Source organism: Grampus griseus (assembly GCF_964374135.1).
Source record: "Grampus griseus genome assembly, chromosome: 15".
Classification (NCBI taxonomy): Eukaryota; Metazoa; Chordata; class Mammalia; order Artiodactyla; family Delphinidae; genus Grampus; species Grampus griseus.
The window spans coordinates 53,696,046-53,717,568 of NC_139009.1; the positions used below are offsets into that span (position 1 = coordinate 53,696,046).

General features: G+C 36.1%; 1 protein-coding gene across 4 annotated transcripts in view; it reads left to right on the forward strand.

Moving 5' to 3' along the window:
• Positions 1-20,505, forward strand: part of AFTPH (aftiphilin) — a 63,877-nt gene extending 43,372 nt beyond the window's left edge. For 2 of the 4 annotated variants that reach the window (XM_082672287.1, XM_082672288.1), the window contains exons 6-9: positions 1,248-1,370; positions 6,964-7,024; positions 12,531-12,654; positions 19,366-20,505. In XM_082672287.1, coding sequence (XP_082528413.1) covers positions 1,248-1,370; positions 6,964-7,024; positions 12,531-12,654; positions 19,366-19,510 — 453 coding nt within the window. In that variant the 3' untranslated portion in view covers positions 19,511-20,505. Of the gene's footprint in view, positions 1-1,247; positions 1,371-6,963; positions 7,025-7,982; positions 8,023-8,460; positions 8,635-12,530; positions 12,655-19,365 lie in introns of those variants that run through there. The other 2 variants (XM_082672290.1, XM_082672289.1) reach the window with 2 other exon arrangements.
• Positions 20,506-21,523: the final 1,018 nt, after the last annotated feature.

A 21,523-nucleotide genomic window follows, 5' to 3' on the forward strand; every position in this document is an offset into this window, starting at 1 on the left:
TCAAAAATTTGCACATTTGACAAGTTCCCAGGTGAGAGAGAAGCTACTGATGGGGACCACTTTGAGAACCACTGACTTAAGGGAGAGTTCATATTAGAAAAGTTGGCTAAGACTAGTAATTGTTTGCCAAATGCATGGAGCCTTTGTAGAAGGGCACACTAGAAAGCCTGTATAATGTGTATGGTATTGAATTAGACCATGAATTTATTTTCATTTTTCAAGCTGCTAGGTTAAAGCCTTTCACATGCACTGTTAAGAACTAAATCTGTAAATTGCTTATTTAGCTTATGCTTGATTTTATGAGGGTAGGGGGATTCTCCTGAAAACTTGGTTTTAGAAATGCATAGATTCTAACTATAAGATTCCTGACTTAGCAGCTTTGGGTTTTTTTCCCCAGTAGTAAAGGGAGACTTTTATTTGGTTGATAACTATTCAAGAACTTATCAAGTATTATTTTAAAATTTGTAAAAGCTTGGGCCTTTTTTCATGCCAGTAACCTGGATTATTACCCATTATTTTTAGTGTTTGGTAGAACATTAATGCAAAATGCTGATTTTTTTCTTCTTCTTTGTTTCTACATCCATCTTGAATGTTTTTCTCTCTTACTCAAAAAGTGTGTTAGATTCATAGTGGAATATGTAAGATGTTTTCCCCTCTGAAATGACTGTCTCTGCTTTGCCAGTCCAAAGAACCAAGAATTAAGGTTCCCATCTATAGTGGAGCAAGGATCAAACACTAAATTCACATTGAAACATGTAGACGTCATCACATTATATGGTGTGTTTTAGAATCAGCTCTCACCTCTCCAAGCACCACCATGGTGTAATGTGTATGAAGAGTGCCCTTTCCTGCAGTTTCAGATCTGAAACATCAGAATAATGTTGGATTCTTAGGGCATGGATGTGATATACTGTTCTGCTTGCCTCTTCCCCGCTCCCACTATCCCATGTGCTTATGCTTTTGTGTGACAGTGATAACCAGGCACTTTACAACAAATCCAGTTCAATTACAACGTCTTGCTTCAAAAAGTTTGGATTCCAAAGGTATTATTATGAAACATTTCCCATTATAGTGCTGTAAGATTTTCACGAAGCAAAATTTAGGACTAGTTCCTTTTTGTCTTCAGTTCTTTTCAGATGACCTGTTTTCTTTCTGCTTTCTACTAGATTAACTTTCTTGTAAAAAAAGTTTACAAAGTTTATGGGCTGATCCTTCCCCCCCATTAATGGCTAATATGCCTTTTTCAGGGTATGTTAGAGCCCACCAAGGAACCATTGAAACCACTATCTGCTGCAGAGAAAATCGCTTCCATCGGTCAGACAACCGCTGTGTCACCAGAAATGAACACATGTACATCTGACCAATTCCAGGTAAAAATATCTGGATGTATATAGATATTTTTATGCATGTATATACACGTATGTCCACACACATTGTTGTTTCCCTTAATATATAACTTTTAGTTTTTGAAATATTTTTAAAATTTAGTTTCATGATAGATGTGATTTCAGTTACTTATTAATATCCCTTGAAATACAATGAGCAAGTTCTCTTTAATTTAAAAAAATAGAAAAGGCAATTTGAGAACTGGCTGGTTATGGGTAAGTCCTTTAAACCTATCCAGGACTTAGTCTTTTTACCTATAAAATGAGGACTTTGAAGCAAGCATCTCTAAAAATCCCTTACAGCTTGAACATTATATGATCATTATTACTGACACACAAATCTGGTAAGTGCTAGATTTCAAAAAAATGGAAAACACTGCATTTATACCAGCTCTTCAAGTCTGCTATAGTGTGTTTTTCCTGAAGCCTGCAAAAATTTTATAAAGTAATAAAATTTAAATGTGTTTATTACATCAAAAACTGTTGTTTTGAGAGTTTGAATAAAGCTGTTAAGTTAAAAATGATGTAGCCTTTAACAAAACATTCTATGGATTAGGAAAAAAAGAAAGCTCTCTTACCTTTCTTATCCTTTACCTCCTTGGGACATTTAAGCACAAATCGTATTTCAGTCTAATATGTTTAATATCAAAGCCTTCCCTCTTACTTTTTATCTGGGAGAACATAGCCACTTTGGTTTGCTTACTTTTTCGACATCGAATTGTTTTTTAAAATATTAGTATTCTTAATGAACATTACCATTTCTAAAACATATTCTTGCTGTGTTTGTCATTTCTTAACCTTAAATATCATCTTTGATTATGTCTAACACAATAATGTATGTTTGGACAGCCTTTTCCAAAATGTATGTTCCATTGAACACTAATTCCCAGAAATGCTCCACTAAAGAAGGGTTCCATAGTGAAGTAAGTTTGGGAAATATTTCATATCATACCCTACAACCACCCTTGGAGATTCACAACCCACACATTAAGGACTCTGAAGAATCTTGCAGTGAATAACCCTATTTAATTTTACTTCATTTCTCAAGTTTACTTGGCCACAGGACCCTTTTCTGAAGAACATACTTTGGAAAATAATTTTGTAAAGCAAGGTCCTACTTTTTCAGGTGTGTTTCAAGAAACATCTAATATTACTGCTCTGTACCACTGTGGTTTATACTTGGGCTTAGCTTAAACATCCCTCTGAAGCCAGTTTATTACTGGCACTGAATTAGTGGGCAAGGGGACCTAATGCGTAAAATGCCTGGCCTTATTGATGGCTGGGCAACAGGCAAGGTGCCTTGGGCAAAATGTCTCAGTAGGTTGAATCTGTCCTTAGCTCTCTTCTTTTCATTGGCCTTATATTGCCCTCTGGCTATCAGCTGCTCTCCCAGGCCTGCCAGGTTTATGCAGGTTCCAAAATTACTTCTCCCACAGCACATTCTCACTTCTGCCCCAATCAACATTCTTATTCCTACAATGCTAGGTATTAGGAAAGTAATTTGAGTAACTGCCTGGTATGTTTTCTGGAAATGGAGCTGTTCTTACTTGAGGCCACTTGTTGCTACTTTTACTTGCCTCCTTCTCCTCTTCTCTATCCAACCACTTCCATGTGTTACAGCCCCATAAGTTATTGCTTATTTTATCAGAGTTAGCTGTCACCTGTCATTTTTGCCTAGTCATACCTCATACTTATCATCTTTCTTATATAATTTAATTATAGACTTGATTAAAAGTCTAGATAACCTAAAAAAAGCATGTGTGTTAATTTAACAGAAGATTTTTAGTAGAAATTAATGTGTGTTAATTTAATGGAGGTTAGTTGCAGCTCCATATGTATTCAGCTGCTGCCACCTCTGTGCATACATATACACCCCTATGTACTTGCAATCAAGGGACTCTCTCCCTATTTACAGGCAAGTGTAGGAATTTTCAGCAACATTTAAGCATATCTAACATTTTTGCTGGAAGATGGAACTTGGTCTCTTGCTACTTATATTTTTTAAAAGCTCTTTTTAAGCAAATATGTCCTTTTATTCTGTTTCATGCACACATTTCTCTTTTTAAAAAATACACATGTAAATAATGAATTAACAAGTTCATTCTGTACTTTTTTATGGTAGTTTGTGATCCTCACTGGCTTTAGTTTTTAGGCTTTTGGGAAACCAGTGAAAATAATATTTCCCAGTGGAAATTCAAACTTATTTCTGAATTGACTTGAGCCTGTGTAGGTCTGCATTCTAACATTCAAATTGAAGATTTCAGCATGCGTATCAGAGTTTTGTGCTGAGATGCCTAACCGCCATCACTAGATTGCATGACCTTTGCTTGGCTCCATACTTCTGATTCAGGTTAAGATACTTAACAAACATCTGAAATGCATTGTAAAGATTCTCTATATAAAGTGATATTTCTTACCACTATTCTTTGGCATGCAATGTATATATTATATATACATTATATAAACATGTATATATTTTTCACTTAACATTTTGGCCATGCAGTCTTTCTCCTAGTGATAATTTTCAGATTAAACAGCCATAGCCATTAGTGCTAGAAGCTTAGCAAAATGTGTCAGGAAAGACCTGTTCAATACCTAAATTTCCCCGTGCCCCCGCCCAAAGCGTATAGCAGACCTTCCTCTTATGTTTTGGCATCATTGAACAGGGACTTTCAAACTTATCATAGTTGTATAATTCTCATTATGACTGCATTCTTTTTGGCCTGTCTTTTCTATTTCAGTTTGGTACCCATAGAATTTTTATCTTCCACATCAGTTTGTACTCATCAGTCTTATAGCCATTGCATCTCTTGTTTAGGAATTTAATATTTTACTAACAACTGTTAATGTTTTTTTAAAAGATACTTTTACCTGAAAAAAACAGTTTATAGGTAAAAACCGGTAGTGATACTTTTTGTTGTTGTCGTTTGCATCTTTATCCACTGAATTTCAAGGTCACACCATTCACGGTGCCATTGATTGCCCTCTAAGATCAGTACTTTAACCATACTTTATTCACTGCTGAGTAAAGTCAGCTCTCTGGCTATCAGTTATCCAGCTAGTCACCACTAGCAAACTTCTTTTCTTAGGCTACTTTATGTTGCTATTTCAGTTGTGAATCAGAGTTTTAGAGATAGAAGAAAGAAAAAATGACTATCTAGCACTGTACTCTCTTTTTACACTTAGAAAAACATATTTGGAAAGACTAAGTGATTTACCCAAAAGCACACATCAGTGCTATAGCTAGGACTAGAGCCAGAGTCTCCTGTCTCTAGTCTTTTCTTTCCCCCTCTTTTTATTATGACCTTGTCTCCTTTCTTTTGTCTCTGCATTAATCATTCATGCCACATTACTTAAAGTTGTTTGAAAATGTTTCGTTCCAGTGCTTTCTCCTTAAGTTGCCTACTTGTCTGTGCCGTTAGTTAGCCTATAATTATTTAGGTATCTGTTTTTCATCTTTCTCTTTTCCACTAAATTTTGATTCATGATTTAGCACCTCATTATTATAATATTGGCTGTGTCTTCAAAATGCCATACACCTCTGTGAGAAGCTAAAATTCCAGAAAATCACTGAAATATTTCAAAACATCCAGCTACTTGACATCGTTTAGGTAAAACATGTTAATGAAACACCTTTGCTCCATATACCCAGAAACTTTGTTATTATGTAAATCTGGGTTTGGTCCATCCAGTCAGTGTTGAATAGTTCTAAAGGTGTTTCTGATCTAGAAGTAGAATAATATAAGTTGAATCTGTTGGAATGCCTAGAGCTTTTTGTTTGTTTTTGAGATCAGCTAAAGAAAATCTTTTCTAAATGTTATTTATCGGTCTTGCAGGTAGGTTATAAACGAGATTTTCACCAGGATTTTTAAAAATTTTATTTGAAATAATTACAGATTCACAGGAAGTTGCAAAGGTAGTACAGAAGAGGTGCCTTGTGTCTTCACCAGTTTCCCCCATGATTACATCTTACATAATCATAGTACAATATCAAAACCAAGAATCTGACATTTGTGCAGTATGTGTGTGTGGTTCTGTGTCATCTTTCCATGTGTGTGACTACCTCCACAGTCAGCATACAGCATTTCTTCCATTTCCACAGCCAAGCCCCCGCCCCACCCCACTCCAGCTCCCACAACTCTCTCTCACCCCTGGCAACCACTAATGTTAGTGTTTTATTTTGTTTATACCTAGCCCCTCCACCTCCAGGCCCGACTTATATGGGGGAGACTAAGTGCTTATAGTAACATGCCTATAATTGGTTATCAAAGCAATTGTATTTTAATGTCATGGGATTGAACTTTCAAAAATAGCCGATTCATGTTCCCTTCCTACAGGGAACAATGTCTTTGTCTACACAGAAAAAATGATTATAAAGTTGTTGTTTTTTTAATTTATTTTTTTATATTTTATTCATTTATTTTTGGCTGTGTTGGGTCTTTGTTGCTGCGTGCGGGCTCTCTCTAGTTACAGCAAGCAGGGGCTACTCTTTGCTAAGGTGCGCGTGTTGCTCCGCGGCATGTGGGATCCTCCTGGGCCAGGGCTCGAACCTGTGTCCCCTGCATTGGCAGGCAGGTTCCTAACCACTGCACCACCAGGGAAGTCCCGATTATAAAGTTTTAATAAGTGCCTACCTTACAGTAAAGCATGGTGGTGAGCAATATAGAAAAAAAAAGATGGCAACATGTTGATAGTAAGAGTCTAATAAAATACAGGTTATTTCAATAATTGTTGCCAACACCACCCTCAAAATAAAACAAGAAAATGAAAAGGAGGCATTTTTTTTCTTGTCAAGAATATTCTTAAAATAAAGCAGCAATCATTTTTAAATGTTTTGTACTACCTTCCATCTTCTATGTATCATTTGCTCATTTTATCTTTATGTGTTTGGTAGTTAACAGAATTTTAAAACCTAGAATACTCAAATGAGTTCTGCATATACTTTTCAGTACATTATTTTAAAAATTAAATTCTAATACTGATTATAAGTAATTTCTAAATTAAAGAAGATGATTGATTTTTTTAATTTTTATATATAAGGAAACCAACTAAATTAACTATACATGTTTATACAACTAGTTACTTAGTCTTTAATAACCCAAATTGCCTCACTTTCAGTGGTACCTTCTCTATTGCATTATATTATCTATTAAGAAATTTTAAGTGGATAGTCATTTAAAATAAAGTGGATAACTCTTTAGTGAAAAAAAAATCAGTGATGTTTTTAAATATTTTTATTGTAATCAAGCCAGTAGTTTAAATCATGATTTGAGAATAGATTGAAATCTTGACATAGGATCAGTCCATAAATTTCTGTTTGAAAATGTAAAGATAATTCCATTTCTCAGATACAACATTTTTAATGTCAACAAGCTGTACTGTTTATAAATTTTGCAATTTCAGTTTGTGTTAATATTTGTAGATAACCTTCTGAAATTGTAAATTATCCCAATTTTGTCTTTAGGTATCTTATTGCCTAATGATCTTGCTATAATAGTGTTTCGTTTTATTTTTAAGGATTCTTTATGTTGCTACAACCTATACTGATTAATTTTGATTTTTTGGTTTTCAACTCTAGGAGTCTCTACCACCCGTCCAGTTTGACTGGAGTAGCAGTGGCCTTACTAACCCTTTAGATGGTACGTCTCTCCGTAGAGCCTCTAGCACCAGAGCTAGAGTTAAGAAAGCTACAAAGTTCAGACAGACTTCTCTCTGCTGACTTCCTTTTTTGTTTGAACATAACTTCTTATCTTTGGAAATTCAGGCTTTCTTTCTGAATAGTGATTGCTCAAGAAACCAGCTGTTACTAGTATTAACAGTATTAATGTCCATATATAGGTAGTAGTAGCCAGATAAAATTTTAGTTTCTTTATCTCAAGACAAAAACAAGCTTCCTTATTTTTCACAAATATCTAGGCAGTTTAAATGATATTTTAGGTAAGACCAATTTACTTGAAATTTTTTTTTATAGTCTTAGTTCATGGAATTTTCTTGGATGCAAAGTCTTGTGTGTAGAGGCTGCTTTAAAGCACAAAGCACAATTATTTAACCGAAAACAATGTGCAAATAGATCCATATTTATTGACTCAAAGTAGTTTTCAGATTTAATAATATTTTATAGTGCACTTATATGCAAAGGAAAAACGAATGATTTTCATGATCCTTTTCTAAAACTTATCTCAAAATACTAGTAGGTAGTTCCAGAAATAATTGGTTTCACTTATGGCTTTAAAAGAAAATCCTGAAAAAGGATTAACTTATTCCAATAAGGTGGGGTTTTTAAGTAATACAAAATGCTAGTTTTCCTGTGTGTTGACATCACAAGTTTTAATTGGACTCTGAGGTATAATTACTCTTACTCCTTATACTTCATAAGTTGTTTGAGCCATGGTCTAAAACACCTGCTATTCTATCAGCTTTGCCTTAGAGTGGGGGATCCCAGGATATCTGGAAAGCATCCAATTGAATATCCGTGCTGAAGGAAAGCCTGGATGCACCTTCTGCTGTTGTCTGGTGTCTTATTCAGTCAAATCATCATGCTTTTTATTAACAAACAACTTCTTTAAAAATGTATACTATTTCTGATTACTGTTTCAGAGTTAAAGGGGAACAGTACAGCTTGAGGTTGCACATCAGGGTAGGGCAGTTATGACATTCCTTATTACGTTATTTTATTTTAAACTAAGTTAATGTATTGGTGCCTGTCCTGAAACTGACAACTTTGTCACTTTTAAAAAGCATTAATTAGAAACCAACACTACTAACATAAAAGATTTATTTGGGCATGTACAGTGATTTAATGTTGGGTTGAGATTAAAGTATTGTTTCCCTTTAACGGGTATACTTTCCCCTTGGTCTTTCTGGTATGGCTTCGAGTTTCAATTGAAAGAACCGAACTCCTAACTAAAACCTTACTAAGTGTCAAATTATTTACGTTGTACATGAGAAAATGTACATTGAATTAAATTGTTACTTTAGAAATGTCCTTAGCAGTGAAAAACTAATACTGTACACATTGTTTTAATGTTGATTTAAAAATATGTAATGACTACTAATTATAACCTGCATGTTCAAGTGTGTGTCTTACCCCTTTTTACACATAACCCCTCCTCCCTTGGCTTACCTTCTGTGTGGCTGCCTACCAACACGGTCACTGAATTTCAAGCTAGTGGAGGTTCCACTCTTCTGAACCTTGATTTCTTTGGGCCCGTGGATGACAGTAGCTCTAGCAGCAGCACCACAATCCCAGGTCAGCAGAGTGTTAAAACCATAATTCTAGTTTATTTACTAAAAGCATGACCACATCACTTGACTTTCCTATAAACAAGGAAACAAGTAGATTGTATTCTCTATAATGTCTACTACTTTTCTTTCATCTATCTACTGCTATTTTCTAGTAGTGTAACTTATAACAAATGACTTATGTGAAATGTATTTTAAGGAAAGCTTAAAATTATACTGACAGAGTATAATATTCAGAGCTGAAAGTAGTTTCTAGATATAAAACAGCCCTAATGTCCTTACACAGTTAAAGGCAGGGGTTTTTTTTCCCCCTGTAAATAGAAAATGTGATATTTTATATGCTTATTTTTAAAGCATATTCTACAAAGCCATTTGAAAAAATACAAATTTAGAGATATAAGAATATTTTAGTACACAAAGGTGACTTTACATTATAGTGTCTGTGATAATAGAACCTTTTACAAATTCTAGCATTCAATTAGTTGTTCATTAGTGCTGCTAAATGTATAATTAGGTTCCAAAATGTTGGAGTCTAGCACTTAGTTATATAGTCCCACATAGAATTATTACTGTTTTATGTAGCTCTTGAATAGAAAGTTTACTGTTTTCCATGGAGGAAAAAAAAATGTTAAAGATAATAATAGAAAATAATTGCTATGAGATACTAAAAGCTAGAAATTAAAACTTACGGGAGTGCCTGTTAAATTAATGTTCAGCCTGGCAAAAGTTCAGTTCATTGACCAAAGGCCTAATGTACTTTGTCATTTTCTAACTGAATAAACGATTAAAATATAATGGCATTTTTATGTTTACATTTTATTTAATATGATTTTAATGACTCCCTGTCATCCCAACTTGTGATCTGGTAATCATGCCCATTGATACCAGACGGCTGTTGAGGTGCTATATAGATGCTGATGCCCAGAATGCATAGGGAGGGTCCCTCTCAGTCCCCACTAGGATCAGTTAGACAGCCAGCCTGGTTCTGAGAATCTGCTGGTTTTGTTCAGCTAGATAACCCTGCCACCCACTTCTAGCAATTTAGGAGCCATGATGGGAAATGGGGGAGACTAAGACAATCAGCTAAGGGTGAACCTGGGACCCAGAATGCCCTTCTCCAAGAGCTGGTTATGGAAATCTGATTGTGCTATAAGGACATTCCAAAGCCGTTTTGTAGAATGACTGGATTCCGCAAATCTAATCCCCTGGTTATCATTTTCATTGTTTCCGAGATTTTACAAACATATGAAAAACTAATGTGTCTGGTTTTGACTTCAGAATATTTCACTATTTAAATTACTTCTAAACACATGTGAGCTATGAAATGACCTGGGTGAGCTAATTAGTTTTTAATACTTAATGGGGGGAAGAAACCCAAAAACTTGTGTATCAGTTTCCTTATTACTATAATCCCAAGAATGAATTACCAAGCTCCTATTTCTAATTTGCTCTCAGCTTTGTTTTGTCATGGACTGTATCATAATTTAAATGAGGTCACTACTTTTGGGTGTCTAAAAACCTGGTTTAAATTTAATTTTTGGTTACATTTCAAACTCAGTTAAAAATCACCCATAAGAGCACAAATCATCTGACTGTATAAAGAAGTACAGAAATGACCTGATAAACCAGGCTCAGTATACATACACAGCTTTGAGAAGAGCAAGCAGTTTCAGAAGCTTAGAGCTGTAATGGAAATGAAATTAGCATGGTCAATGGCGGTCCTCATTACTTTGGAACCTTTTAAATATTTTCCTTCCGTATTTTCATTAATATACTCTAGCTGCTGTGTAAACCTGATTACTATAAATTTGCTTTGGCTTGTTTTATTGCTATTGGGTTTTGTTAAAACTTACCATCAAGCTACAGGTGTCAACCCTTTCCTGAGTATTCCATTTCACCACTTGCTTGCACTTTTTCTGACTTGTTTCTGGGAAAGTCATTTTGTCTTAGCTTGCGGTTATTTAATTATTTTGTGTTTGAGACTTAGGAGGTTGGCATAGAACTTGGTTGGCTAGCTTTACTTATGTAACTAAACTATGCCTCATTAAGGTTCTGTTAAAAAAAAAAAAACTCTTCCATTAAAAAAATTACTCTCCAGTTTTTTGTGTAGAATAAGTAGTTGTCTTGTTTTTGAAAAGTATAAAATATAGCCATAGTACTTTTTTTGGTGGTAATGGTTTTGGGAGGTTGGGGGAGGTTGAAGCGGTTTTTAAAAATCTCCCACTTCACTGTTTGACGGCCAAGTTGTCAGTATTGTATAAACCCAACTAAATTTTTACTAGCACTTTCCTGTTGCCAGTCAGAATGCAATTGTTTACTCTGCATTGTGCATTCACCATCTACTTAAATTTTGTGGTTACTTGGAATCTAACCTTTCATAGTGGAGGAAGGAGGTGCTTTGGGTTCATCTGGTCCCTTTACAGGCATCTGTAAATTTTTACATTTTAATTGCAACCTTAATACTTATTATAGAAATACAAAGAAAGGGCCTTTTAAATTATATTTTGAAACTGTACCTTAATGAAATACTAAAAACTTCGGAGAGTCAACAAACATTTTCTATAGCCTTCCTCCCTTGTTGGACATGGTAACTGTGGAAGCCGCTTGTGCTAGTATGATTTCTGTAAACATCTGAGATCTGTGTTTACATCTGCTAGTCAGCTACAAAGGTGGTTAATAGAAGGCAGTTCCTGATTTTTTTTCTTAACCTAGAAATATCCTAAAGGAGGAAACTTGTTTGTTAATATCGATATGGTACATGTATATATAATTTTATCTGCGGGTCTTAGGGCTTTTTTAGAAATGATAAGTAGAAATTGATGAAGCTATAAGACATTTGTACTTACAGTCTGCTTTTCTATTATACCCTGAAACTACTGAATTTGCTAAAACCAAAGAGAGTGTAGGATTAAAAAGTTTTTATCTGATTACCTTTATTTTCCAACGCTTAGCTTGAGTTGAAAATATTTAATTGTTCCTTGTTTTTTGTAGTCCTCATATTTGATATAAATTAATATTCAAGGAAAGTTTTAAAATATGTATGTATATTTTAATGAAGTCAGATGGGAAGGATTTTAATAGATTTTACAATAAATCTAATCCTCTAACTCAGCTTTGTTTTGAATTTTTCTAACAAGATATTTGAACTGTTAGCCACTAGATTCAGCTATGAGACAATAGAAGTATAACCCTTGAGACAATTTTCATTTTGTTCAAACGTAGTGCTTTTATTCACTTTTTCTGAAAATATTTTACCCTCCCCACTTCTTACCTGAAGAAAGAACAATGCGGTATATAACTTTTCTTTAGTAATAATTTGATACTTTGGGTAATATTTCATGTCCTCAGATAGTCAGAATATATTTAAACTAACCAAATTATTTACTGTATCTGAGACTTTATATTAACTTACAAATTTGGGGATATGGATGAAAATAATGGAGGATAAATGGTCAGGGAGGTAAGGGAAAAGGGAGGTTCAAAAAATGAAGTTAAATCAGTCAATTTAAAAATTGAGGTGTCATATTATGTAACAAATCATGTGCATTCTATTTATAAAACATTGATAACCTTCATATCACAAACAAATACAAAATTTAGGGAGTTTTCTATAGCAGATAGAATTTTTTAGAAGTATTTTGATGGTATCGTCTACATAAACGTTAGATTAATTAAGGCTATATTTATACCAGAGTGGAATTTTAAGAGTATTTTCCTACTTTATAAAAACTCCGAAGAGTGGAATTTATAATTTAAAAACTAAATGCAATATTACAGTGTTCTAAAGATGTGTTGTGCTTATAAAGACTCAGATGTTTACAGAGTAATTGCCTTTTGCATCTTGGATTGTGGCTGAGTACCCATTGCAGCTTGCCATCACTGACTATCATTTTATACTATAAGGTGTGGATCCAGAGTTGTATGAGTTAACAACTTCTAAGCTGGAAATCTCCACCTCAAGCCTCAAAGTGACTGATGCATTTGCGAGACTCATGTCCACAGTAGAGAAGACAAGCACATCTACCAGGTAAAAGCTAGTGCTCATTACACCCTAATTTTGAATTCTGTGTTAAACAAAGTAGCCCAGATGGGAAAGCACATAAGTTGGCAGTATTTCAATATATTATATTAAAATTCACTTTACATTTATAAAACCAATAGATGCCTAATTCCAGAAAATAGTATCAAATTATGTTTAATTATGGATTTACTAGAGCGGAGCTATTTCATGAGAGACTGGAAAGGGCTGACAGATGTCGTTTTCTCTCCTTCCCTACCCCTACACCCAACTTTGTAGAGAAGAATCTGATAAAAGAATTGAGATCATGAAGCCATTACAGAAATGCTCCCCCTTTTCTTTCATAACTACTGAGATGATCATCTTTGAGAACCCAGTTTCACACTCCCAGAGTCACCTATGCTGATCCTTTCACCTCTGGGCTAAGAGAGAGTAGGGAATGGCCACTGTTTTATTTTCTGAATTTTCGCTAATGTGTAACACCTCTGATTTGGGTCGTGAAGCCTTGCTTTTTTTTTTTTTTGCGGTATGCGGGCCTCTCACTGTTGTGGCCTCTCCCGTTGCGGAGCACAGGCTCCGGACGCACAGGCTCAGCGGCCATGGCTCACGGGCCCAGCCGCTCCGCGGCACGTGGGATCCAGGGCACGAACCCATGTCCCCTGCACCCATGTCCCCTGCATCGGCAGGCGGACTCTCAACCGCTGCGCCACCAGGGAAGCCCGAAGCCTTGCTTTTAACAAGCTTTCTGGGAGCCCCTCAGGGGCAGGGCTTTTAGAAAAGCAGTTATCTCAGATACAGGAATGTCATGTGGGCGTTGTGTGCAGGATTCAGGAAACCTTTAGTTTTACATAATTAAGCACTGGAATAATCCATTGCTTTGACATGTTAGCCATAAGAATAAGGCAGTTTCTAATAAGAAGGTAATCTTATGAACCAGGAAGTCACTACTGCAAGAGCAAATACTGGTTGATCGGCATACCAACTCTGCTGTACCAAATCTGTGATTCATCAGCACTTTAAAGTGAAAATATTCACCTGTTTTTGCCCAGTTAGGCAGAGATATTATAGCTTTTTCTCCTGTTTAAATACATTCTACTCACACGTCAAATTCAGATTTATCTTTTAAATCAGTTCTTCTGTAGAAAAACATCCATTTAATAAAGCAGTGTTTTCCTTGCAAATAATAAATGCTTACCTGTCTTAAAACTTTGGCTTGAATTATCACATCACCTTTAAAACTGTGTTTGTGCTTAAGTACCCATTCAACAGATATTTATTATTACTAATACAATTAATATTTATAATCATGAAAATCCATTATTATTTGTTTTATAATTAAGGCTACCCTGAACTTTTCCCGGGAATGGATTTGTAGTCTGCACGTTCTTGTTTAGCCACAGATTCTCTCCCTTGTTCTTATCACCCCTATTTCTTTGTAGTAACACTACCTGGCGCTGTTAAAGCCTCCTATTAAGTGAACTTGCTTGTAAATGAAGCTAGTGTGGATTTTTTGCTTGCTTTCTAATTTCTCTTTCCAAATAAATCATTTTCAAATTAATGTTCTCCTTATACAGATTTCTCATCCATTTTTTCTATATATGTTAACCAAAAGCTAATGACTTTTAAAACAAACACACAAACAAAAAACTGACACTTTTATCGTTTGGGCTTTCTCCTGCTACTTTTTGGACAACTTTTTCTAAGGACAGCCCTAGTGTTTCCTCACCTTTTTCCCTCTGCAGTCTCACTGAGTGAACTGTAGTAGTTAGTGTTCAAAGTCCCGGTGGTGAGAATTCATTCTTTGTGCCAGTAGGAGGAGCTCTAAGCCACATTGTTAACTTGCTTGCTCTCCTAACTTTTCAACTCACCCTTAAAACATTCTGTACACTAGGGCACTCTTCCAACTCCTACCACTTTAAGTTATTTTATTTTTTCTCTTACTCTGTACTATTATGGAATGAACTGAAACTATAGTGTGTATCCTGGGGTCAGTTTTGTAACTGCATTGAATTAGTCTCTGGTACCTGTCCAGCTTCACATTTAAAACAAAATAAATTGCAAAGAAAACAAGTTGTCAACTTTGTGTTTTCTCTTTGGAGGAATTAACTATTTGAAAGTGGTGAGAAGTGCAAATATTCACAAGTCTTATAATTAGAAGGTAATACTGTAAAGTGCCCCCATGAGTGATTCTCAGTCGTACAGGGGGGAGAAAGGTGGGGTGGCATAATTCCAAAGGAATTTTAAGCATCTTTGTTATTTTTTGGTTTTGCTTCATTTTTTGTTTTTGTTTTTGAATAAAATAAAATTTGAAGTGTACACCTCAGCAAAATCTTGGCTTTTGTCAATACACAGAAGATGGAGTGAAAAAGCACTGAGGAACTGTAGGGTAAGAAAAGGTTAAGAAATAGTGGTCTAGGTAGAGGAAATTTGCCATGTAACAAACAACATCCCATACTCTTTTCCAAATGTCTTTGCATATGTAAGAGAAAGTACATGTGCTGTTCACTTTCTAAACATAGGTTGTGAAAGTGACTTCTTATTTTAAAGAAATGCAAGTTCTCAGTTTTAAAATAGTTCCATCTTCTTGCTTACCTTTTCTAATACAGAGAAAAATTACTTCCTAATCTTAATCAGTGGGTAGCCAGCTAGTTAGTAGCCACAGACCTCTAACTGAAGATTATACAGGCCAGAGGACTAGTTGCCAAAAGGCATGCATGGTTTTTTCTTTTCTTTTTTTGACCTTTTAATTGAGATATAATTCACATGCCATGAAATTCACCCACGTCAAGTGTACAATTCAGTGGCTTCTAGTATATTCGCAAGGTTGTGCAACCATTACCACTAATTCCAGAAGATTTTTATCATCCCCGAGAGAAACCCTGTTCCCATTAGCAGTCACTCCCTATATGCCAGTTTTCCCAGCCCCTGGCAGCTATTAATCTGCCTTCTATCTCTGTGGATTTGCATATTCTGATTATTTCATACTAACAGAATAATACATTATATAGCCTTTTGTGTCTGACTTCTTTCAGTTAGCATAATGTTTTCAAGCTCAGCCAAGTTGTTGCATGTATTGGTACTTTCTATTCCTTTTTTATGGCTGCATAATATTCCATTGTATGGCTATACCACATTTTGTTTATCCCACTAATAAATTAATGGACATTTGGGTTGTTTTCACTTTTTGACTGTTATGAGTAATGCTGCCATGAACATTCATGTACAAGTTTTTGTGTGGACAAATGCTTTCAATTTTCTTGGGAGTGGAACTTCTGGGTCACGTGGTAACACTGTTTAATTTTTTGAAGAACTACCAAACTGTTTTCCAAAGCAGTGGCCCCATTTTGCATTTCCACCAATAAAGTTTGAGGGTTCCAATGTCACCACATTCTCACAAGGCTTGTTACTGTCTTTTGGTTATAGTCATCCCAATGGGTATGAAGTGATATCTCATTGTCATTTTGATTTACATTTCCCTGATGGCCAGTGATATTGAGCAGTTTTTCAGGTGCTTATTGACCACTTGTATCTCTTCTTTAGGGAAGTTGTTGTTGTTTTTAAGAACTCTTTACATATTCTGCATACTAGACCTTTATCAGATACAGGATTTGCAAATATTTTATCTCATTCTGCAGGCTGTTTTTTCACTTTCTTGGTAGTGTCCTGTGAAACACAAAAGTTTCTTAATTTTGATGAAGCCCTATATACATGCGTATATGTGTATATATCTCTATAGATAGATATACATATATGTGTACATAAATATGTACATATATATTTCATTGCTTGTGCCTTAGGTGTCATATCTAAGAAACCATTGCCTACTTCAAGGTCAGGAAGGGTTACATCTAGGTTTTCTTTTAAGAGTTTTAAAGTTTCAACTCTTATATTTAGACCTTTGATGTATTTTGAATTAATTTTTGAATATGGTGTAAGGTAGGGGGTCCAACTTCATTCTTTTGCACGTGGATATCCAGTTGTACCAGCACTGGTTGTTGAAAAGACTGTTCTTGCCCCATTTCCCTCTTGTTGAAAATCAGTTTAACCATAAATGTATGGGTTTATTTCTGAACTCTTAATTGTACTGCATTGGCCAAAAGGATAAATCTTAACTAGGAAGAGTATAAATCAAAATTAGGTCACTGCCTTTGGCTTCAAGGAAAGGTCATGATGTAACTTTTTATTTTCAAATTCCCCTCAAGCATTTTCTTCTTTCTTACATTCTAAGAAAACTAGATCACATCAACGCACAGCGACTACAGATAAACGCACAAACTATGAACTACGTAAACTTTTTCTTATTTTTAAATACAACTTCAGACAGCCTTCAAGTAGTGTCTCTGAAATAAGGCAATTGGTAGAAACTCTAGAATAATATTTACCAACCATTCCTTGGGTGAAAACAACTTCTTTGTTCTCCTTCCCCACACCCCAACTGCACTCCACAAGCGAGAAGTCCATTTAGGTGCAATTTTACTGGTTACTGTTTTTAATAATTTTTTATCTTTACAGAAACAGTAAGAGTAGAAAGTTAGAAAATAGACAAAAAATTTTTCATGAAAGTATCACATTCTTACCAGTCAGATCACTATAACTCCTTAGTGCATATTCTTTCAGATCTTTATCTTTGCAAATATACCCATATGAGTGTTGTTTTAACCAAAAAGGAGATTTTATAGTCTATACGGCATTGAGCCTTCCCTTGCAGTCAGTGGTCTCCATCTACTGATTTCAGTAAATTTTCATTTCATCTAATAGCCAGGCTATATGTATTCAAATTCCCCAACAATGTCCTTTCTCTCTGCTTTCTCCAAATCAGCATCCAATCTAGGACTATTGTACCTAGCTGCTATGGCTAAGTCACTTTTAACCTAGTATATCTACCCCCATCCCTTCTGTTTGCTTTTCAGTTTACTAACGCTAGCTTGTTGAAAAGATCGGTCCACTTGTCCTGCAGAACGTCCCAATCTCTGGATTTGTCCATTTGCTTCCTTCAAGTAGTTTTCAAATATTTCTCTATTCCCCTTATTTCCTGTAAACTGGACATTATATCTAAAGGTTTGATGGATTCAGGTAAAGCCTTTTGGCTGGAATACATCATAGGTGTTGTATCGCATCAGACGACACATAATGTCTGGTTGACCCCATCGTGAGTGATGCTAAGATTGACCATGGTGAGAGGCTGCCCTTTCCCATGTAGTCTTCCAGTTTTTCACTTTGAGACTAAAAAGTGAACTATCTGGTTTTATTGTGGAATGATGCAGATAGGCAACTTCCCATCAACCATCCACTTAATAGTTTTACCATGATTTAAGTGCAATTAAAAATGTAGATTTTAATCGGGAAAAAATTTGGAGTGCTATTCCATTCTTCTGAGTTGATCTACTGATGGTTTCAGTGTACCTGAAGCTGACCCCCATATTGAAGAACTTTGGTCCTAAAAGTCTGATGTTTTATTTTTCAGTCTTTTCGTAAAATCTTTTTATTTCAGCCTGAACTTAAATGTGGTAACAACAGAAAAGTCCAGGTATAAAACAAAGACCTGCATCTATCTTTTCTTTCTTGTTTCATCTCCTGACCTCCTGCACCTCATCCCAAGGACAAAGAAAATACTTAGGTGGAAGAAATAACTTGTGTCGCACCTAATAGAGTACCAACTATCATTTACTGTAAAAGAGGATTGGGCCTTTTAGAGTCAACAATTTTAAATTATTTTGATCTAAAATTAATATCTTTATGACCGCAGCTATCTTTCAGTATATTTAACATCCTAGAAAACATAAAGATTGGATTACAATCATGTGCCCAATTTGAGCCACATTCGAGGCTCAATTGGCATTTTCTGTGGCTCACCTGCTGGGAAGACCCGGGTCAGCAGGAGCTCTTCCTCTCTGTGTCGCCACGCTGATCACTTCTTATATTAGGGGCATTTCATCTATAGGACCCAACAGATTTCGAGATTTCCCCTCTCCCTGAGTCCTTCCTGCCTATGTGCATTCTCGGCATGAGTAGCTGGCCCTAGTGCTGCGGCCTTTGGACCTACCATCTCTCTGCATCCCAGTGGGGCAGAGGCTGGGTGTTTTTGAGCTGAGGGCTTTCTGTCCTGGAATTCCCCTTTGGGGTTGAAGAAAGCCTGAGGTTAAAATGACTTACAAGGACCGTGCCAGACATACTTTGCTTTATGTTGAGGCAACTTTGGTAGTTTCTCAGTGGGGAGGGGGAAGTCCAGTTGGGCAGAGTGTTATTAGCTAGGGCTTCAGCATCATATTTCTGCTGCGTAACTTTTTCTTGGCTGCGCCACACAGCACGCAGGATCTTTGTTCCCCGACCAGGAATCGGACACGTGACCCCTGCAGTGGAAGCACGGAATCCTAACCACTGGACCACCAGGGAGTTCCCTAGTAACATTTTAAAAGTATGCCTAGGTAGATGCTTCTAAGCTTAAATAGAGCTGCGAGCTGTGCACAGGTACATGTGAATGTCTACGTACCTGCCTAACTGTAATGAACATACATAAATTCGGTGTGAATCTTTGTAAGGGATTTGGCCTCTGGCACAGGAAGCACTCAACACAAAGGTATTATGAGGTTCAGGGACTGGCAGAGGGAAAGATAACTCAAGTCCCCACAGATTGCTGTCTACCTTGAGAGTAGATTTTCTCCCGTTTGACCTCCAGCAAGTGTCACTTTAACACACATCTCTTTTTTCATTTGTCAACAGGAAACCGAAAAGAGAAGAGCACCTGAGTGAAGAAGCCATCAAGGTGATCGCCAGCCTTCCTGACCTGACGTTCATGCATGCCAAGGTGTTGATGTTCCCAACCACCTTGACACCTTCCACAAGCTCCCAAGAGAAGGCAGACTGATAACTGATGTGAACTGGACGGTTTCAGTTGCTTTTCCTTCCCTCCAGCCCTTCCCCACCATCAAAAGCATACCTGCTCTAATTAAAAAAAAAAAAATTAAAGTTCAGCTGATTTGTTGGTAAGCCGCACTAGAAAGGTATACATAGTAATGTATATTTATTTACATACTGAAGCCCTAAATTTATATTAGAAACAAATGTAAATAATCGGGGTGAACATTTTTGAAGATTTATTCTTTTTGTGTTGCTGGGGTGTATACATTTATGTCTTTGTGAAATACACTGGTGGTGTCCTTCTTACAAAACTTTTGAAATAAAAAAATGAAAACTAAAAAGTCAAATCTCCACTGTCTGTGAAATCCCCTTCAGTCTTTTCAGATTGCATTGACTGTCCTATTAATTTTTCACATCATACACTGAATTACTTTTGCTCTCATAAATAAGCTCCAAGTCCCTGTTTAAATTTTTTTTTTTTTTTAATTTTACGTGTGGTGGGTTTGTTTCAGATCTGGCTTTTGTTACCCTTTTTGTGCTCTTGTTTAATCTTTTCAGTCTGGCCTGTTGCTGTTTGACCTTTTGCAAGGTACTTTCATCGATTGCGCTTTTGTTCTAGGGTATGGATCATTGTCAGAACTTGATTGAAGGGGTTTAAAGAGATTGTGCCTGTCTGTTTTAAATCAGTTTGGTTTAGAGAAGGACCAAATTACATGAATGTCTTACCATGAAATTTACTTGTTACTGATTGTTTTGTTCTATCATACCACTATTTTTTGAGGATTTTGCACAGTGTAAAATGACATAATCATAGATTGCTATGGTTTAGGCTGTATATACAGTAAAAACTATGGGTTTTAAATGTTTGGGGAAATTCCTATGGAAAAAAAGAGACATGTAGAGGAACCTCTAACAAGGTCAAGGTGCATGCCCAAGGTCTTTTGAGATTCCAGTGTGTAAATTTCCTTTTAGCTTACACAAAAATAAAATAATTTAAAAGAAGTTTAGCCTGGTGTCTGTACTTTGGTATCTGAGGGAAAATGTAATGAATTTGAACGTTAAGTTTTATTTCATCTTAATGTGTTTCAATCCAGAAGAAATCATTTGGTAGGGCTTCCAGTTTATTAAAACCAAGAAGAATTAGATTCTCACCCATAAGAATTTGAATCAACCCTTTAAGTAGCTGAGCTGTTTTTATGTAGAACATGAGATCATACAAGAAATTCCCATGATCATTATAATATATCTTCATCAGAATTGGCAAAGTTAAATAGGGATTTGTAGGGAATTTTTTTCTTCCCAAGGAAATACATGCATGAAATTAAGGTGAGCAGAAAATTTCTTAAAAGCACTTTTAAAATATTGTTATTAGATTAGATGTTGCTTCAGCAAAAAGTCACATGATGTATTTCAGTAAAAACAGGCAATCAGCCCAACAGTAGTCCACCTCATCGGCTGTGGGAATGTTCCATTGGAACTCTTCTGCACCTCTGTCATTGACAGAGATTCCTGTGTCGCCAGGTTATTACACGGGCCATTGGAACAGTTGCCTGAGTGTAATTTAAGTAAGGCCTGGAGCAAGAATGCTTATCCAGTCCATCTCCTGCCGTTTCCCCAACTTTTTTTTTTTTTTTCCAGAGAAGGCTTTCCTTCAGAATAGTCACAAGTCTTCAGTGCCCAGTGGACCTTCTGAATGGAAGGATAAAAGTATTCCTCAGCAGACCTTTACATGTTTCAGTAACTGAAGCTTAAAGGGCTGCTTCTACAGTCCATTACAACTAAATGATAATGGTAGCCTTCATCCACCTAGGTTCAGAGCCCATTTATTAGCTGTGTGTGATACCATGAGAAAGTTAATCAACCTTCTCTGAGCCACAGTTATATCTTTAAAAATGGGAATGAGGGGCTTCCCTGGTGGCGCAATGGTTGAGAGTCCACCTGCCGACGCAGGGGACACGGGTTCGTGCCCCGGTCCGGGAGGATCCCACATGCCATGGAGCAGCTGGACTCGTGAGCCATG